At 41.6% G+C, this 5,000-nt stretch overlaps 1 protein-coding gene across 1 annotated transcript; it reads left to right on the plus strand.

Moving 5' to 3' along the window:
* The first annotated feature begins 2,078 nt into the window (after nucleotides 1-2,078).
* LOC137634244 (uncharacterized) lies at nucleotides 2,079-2,648 on the plus strand. The gene has a single exon (XM_068366526.1). The coding sequence runs from the start codon at nucleotides 2,079-2,081 to the stop codon at nucleotides 2,646-2,648; it is 570 nt and encodes a 189-aa protein (XP_068222627.1).
* The last annotated feature ends 2,352 nt before the right edge of the window (nucleotides 2,649-5,000 follow it).

The following is a 5,000-nucleotide window of genomic DNA, read 5'->3' on the forward strand; positions in this document are numbered from 1 at the left end:
ACATATTAGCATTTCCAACATCTTCCTTAGTTTATCTTCCATTGACATTCCATCCCTTACCAATACCACATCTCCTTAATCCTGTTTGGTAAAAACAACAGAAAATTGCCAATAACTTCAGATGTCACCTTAGCCTCTCTAGATAAAGACTAGATAAAGCCCCATATACGGCCTTAACATACCTATAGACGAGAGTTTGGTGGCAGAAACCTGCTCTATAATAAACCAGAAGGCCTTCTGAGTATTGGGGGCTGGATTTTTAATGGAGCATAATCAATCTAGGTCATCTGCTCTCCTCCACACTTCACAGTACTTGAGGGCAGATATTTGGGCAGGTACTTGTGAAATAAGGTTAATTTCATGAAAAAAATACATTAATTTTGAGGTATGATTTCAATCGGTCAGATTGGATTTCAAAGACTTTTTTTTTTTTCTGGTAGCTGCCATAATTACTGTCTCCTCGAAGCACTGTGGTCACTAGGGTATTCTGGTTGGACTTCATTACGAGAGAGAGAGAGAGAGAGAGAGAGAGAGAGAGAGAGAGAGAGTAGTTTATGTTGAATTTTAAATACATCATGCCTGAAAAAGTTGAAAATTTACACAAATCTAAGACATTCTGTGTGAATGTGACTTTTGGAGAGAGAGAGAGAGAGAGAGAGAGAGAGAGAGAGAGAGAGAGTATTCTATATGTGACTTCATCAGGAAGGACATTTATACGTATGGTAGGAATCGACTTCAAGTTCCTCAAGAACTTCGTCTGGATCACACAGAAGGTATATGCAATTCCTTTTATACCATCGTTTTGTAAAAAGTCAAGATATATAAGAAAAGATTCCAATAATGATCTACTTTTATAGAAATAAAAAATGATACAATTAATATCCAGTAATGATTTTATGCAATGTAGCCTGTAGTTGGAGACCTTGCTCTGAAGAAATACACCTAGCCAAGTCTTATGCTTTGCCTCGCTCTCAATCTTTGCTATCTCTCCCTACACTATCTGTTTGGTTATTCGCAGAGTAATAAGGGGGTTGCAGGCAGGGTTGCCAGGTTGGTTTTTCTCGGGTTAGAAACTCCAAATTTTTCCTTTTTGTTCGTGCTAGATACCTAAATTTGGCCTTTTGAAATTAGTTAGCCTTAAATGCTTTATTTTCAGCCTTTTTCTATTATTAGGTTGTCCTTTTAAAGCTGCAGTTGATCAGACGTTGGCTTTTTCATATTCGGAAAACCTGGCAACTCTGGTTGCAGGGTGCCAATCTTTGGAGCGAAGTGTACCAGGGACTTATGTGTTCCGCTGTACATTTTCGTCATATACTGATAGGCCAGACTTACCCCGAGAAGTTGAAAATTTTACACAAATCTAAGACAGTTATTAGATGATCAACTGTTATGATACAAGACCATACACTCTGATCTATTTTACCCTATCCAAAGCTCAAAATTGTACGAAAGCTTTAAAGAGGATTTTCGAATAAATTCCAGATATCTTTTCCCTGTAGACGGATGAAATACAGATTCCATATATTTCGTCTCAGTATACGATACGTTCGTGATATCGCATCTACCCAAAGGATTTGCTTCTTTCAAGAGCTCTGTAGCGTAGATTTAAGACGCCTTGTTCTTTGATAGGATTTTGGATCCTGGATCCGAAGTAAAAAAAGGAAGAAATATGTAATTTATGTCCCCTAGAAAGTAACTACACTGTTAAAAAAAACCCGTAATTTTTATCGGAAAATATCCGTAAAAATATACAATTCTCAGCCGTATTTCAGTGAAATATATGTGACCGCAATTTTACCTTACTTTGTTATTATCTCTTACGGGTTGGTGACCGTAGTGTCACTCCTTATCGTTAATATATCCGTTTTTAAAAGGGTAAAAATCCTGGAATAAATGTTACCAGACTTTTACTGTTTTATTATTATAAAATTTTAACACTAAGGGATCAGTTGCCTGATACGTCCTCTCCAATGCCTTCGATCAAAGGCATTCTCTTCCACCAAAGCTCTTCTCTCCATATCATCCTTCACCTTCTCTCGGCATCTAGTTTTCTGCCTCCCTTTTGATCTTCTCCTTAAATGCTCCTCTCAAGCTCTCCTCACTCCCTCTCCAGCCTCCTCACTCCCTCTTACCCTCCTAACCCTCCCCTCTCAACCCCTCCTCACTCCCTCTTAACCCCTCCTCACTCCCTCTCAACCCCTCCTCACACCCTCCCAGCCTTCTTCACTCCCTCCCCAGCCTTCCTCACTCCCTCCCAGCCTTCTTCACTCCCTCCCCAACCTTCCTCACTCCCTCTCAACCCCTCCTCACACCCTCCCAGCCTTCTTCACTCCCTCTCAACACCTCCTCACACCCTCCCAGCCTTCTTCACTCCCTCTCAACCCCTCCTCACACCCTCCCAGCCCTCCACACTCCCTCTCAACCCCTCCTCACACCCTCCCAACCTTCTTCACTCCCTCTCAACCCCTCCTCACAATCTCCCAGCCTTCTTCACTCCCTCTCAACCCCTCCTCACTCCCTCCCAGCCTTCTTCACTCCCTCTCAACCCCTCCTCACACCCTCCTAGCCTTCTTCACTCCCTCTCAACCCCTCCTCACACCCTTCTAGCCTTCTTCACTCCCTCTCAACCCCTCCTCACACCCTCCTAGCCTTCTTTACTCCCTCTCAACCCCTCCTCACACCATCCTAACCTTCTTCACTCCCTCTCAACCCCTCCTCACACCCTCCTAACCTTCTTCACCCCCTCTCAACCCCTCCTAGCCTTCTTCACTCCCTCTCAATCCCTCCTCACACCCTCCTAGCCTTCTTTACTCCCTCTTAACCCCTCCTTACTCCCTCCCAGCCTTCTTCACTACCTCCCCAGCCCTCCTCACTCCCTCTTAACCCCTCCTCACTCCCTCCCAGCCTTCTTCACTCCCTCCCCACCCTTCCTCACTCCCTCTCCGCCCCTCATCATTCCCTCCCCAGCCCTCCTCACTCCCTCTCAACCCCTCCTCACTCCCTCCCCAGCCCTCCTCACTCCCTCCCAACCTTCTTCACTCCCTCCCCAGCCCTCCTCACCCCCTCTCAACCCCTCCTCATTCCCTCCCCACTATCCATCCTTAACAGGATAATTTCCATACCATTTCGAATAGATATAATTTGCAATTAAATTGTGTTTCAACCCTTCCCTGAATTCTGGTAAAGCTTCAACGTAGTGAATGATAATAGTTATCTTGCATTACAGTTAGACAGTCAGGCAGAGAGAGAGAGAGAGAGAGAGAGAGAGAGAGAGATACCTACGAAAGCATATCACTACCTAATTCTACTTTCCCTAGATTTTACAAAATTTCATTTGAGAGAGAGAGAGAGAGAGAGAGAGAGAGAGAGATCTACGAAAGCATATCACTACCTAATTCTACTTTTCCTAGATTTTACAAAATTTCATTTGAGAGAGAGAGAGAGAGAGAGAGAGAGAGAGAGAGAGAGATCTACGAAAGCATATCACTACCTAATTCTACTTTTCCTAGATTTTACAAAATTTCATTTGAGAGAGAGAGAGAGAGAGAGAGAGAGAGAGAGAGATCTACGCTAACATATCACTCCGTAGATCCACATTGCCAAGATTTTACAAAACCTCATTCTAGAGAGAGAGAGAGAGAGAGAGAGAGAGAGAGAGAGAGATACGAATTATCAATGCTAGTTCCACATATCCTAGTTGACAAAATCTTTATTCAATAATTCGTGCGTTGTGAATGTAAGACTGATCTTTACCAAAGAAATAAGAAAACTATGGACAAAGGAATATTTTAAATGTAATCAATTATTATATTGTGGTATTATCTTTTAGAAAAAAAAGTAATGCAATTACATTTTATGTGGGATTTTGTATAAATATTTATTCTTTATAAGTAATACAATGTCGTTTATGCGAGATGAAATTATGGTTAAAAAATGCAAATTTTATTCCAATGAAAATTCTTGAAGGTTAAAATTGTGTCCCAGAGTTTTCCCCCTTTTTGTATCTTCTAGCCTATGTAGAGAGAGAGAGAGAGAGAGAGAGAGAGAGAGAGAGAGATTTTATGCCAATGAAAATTCTTGAACGTTAAAATTATGTTTTAGAGTTTTGCCCCTTTTTAAAACTTTTCGACTATGGAGAGAGAGAGAGAGAGAGAGAGAGAGAGAGGGAGAGAGAAATATGTATAGATTTTATGCCAATGAAAATTCTTGAACGTTAAAATTATGTTTTAGAGTTTTGCCCCTTTTTAAAACTTTTCGACTATGGAGAGAGAGAGAGAGAGAGAGAGAGAGAGAGAGAGGGAGAGAGAAATATGTATAGATTTTATGCCAATGAAAATTCTTGAACGTTAAAATTATGTCTTAGAGTTTTCCCTTTTTAAAAGTTTTTGACTATGAAAAGAGAGAGAGAGAGAGAGAGAGAGAGAGAGAGAGAGAGAGAGAGGAAAATGATGGATTATCCAATATTCGAACACATTTGCTCTCATTATTTGGAACCTGTCATTTTAAGACCACAAAATATTATGTTTTCATCACCTTGGGGTAATATATTACGAAGTGGCACCTCTCTCTCTCTCTCTCTCTCTCTCTCTCTCTCTCTCTCTCTCTTAGTCATAAATCTTCCTTGAAATTTTCAATGAAGGAATTATGCTTGAAAAAGCAGTTTAAAGGTTTAAAGGCCGCTCATAAATGGCAGAGGAAAGGGACAGTGACGTTGCCCTAACTAGCAGAACAATGCCCTGGAGACTGACCATATATACATATGATCAGCAGCCTAGTACCCTCTCCACCCAGGCTAGGACCAGGGAGGATCAGGCAATGGTTGCTGATGATTCAGCAAAAAGATCTATAAGCTCCCCCAAACCCCACATACTTAGCTCACAAGGATGGTGAGGTTGCAACGACCAAAGGCTCTAACGATTTTGAGTGGGACTTGAACTCCAGTCTGGCGATTACCAGTAAGGGACGTTACCCAATAGGATTCTACAACCCTTGAAGATTAT

The sequence above is a fragment of the Palaemon carinicauda genome, chromosome 3 (assembly GCF_036898095.1).
Source record: "Palaemon carinicauda isolate YSFRI2023 chromosome 3, ASM3689809v2, whole genome shotgun sequence".
In the NCBI taxonomy this organism is placed as follows: domain Eukaryota; kingdom Metazoa; phylum Arthropoda; class Malacostraca; order Decapoda; family Palaemonidae; genus Palaemon; species Palaemon carinicauda.

Coding starts and splice junctions, on each gene's coding strand:
- LOC137634244 (XM_068366526.1), top strand. CDS start 2,079: ATGCTCCTCTCAAGCTCTCCTCACTCCCTCTCCAGCCTCCTCACTCCC.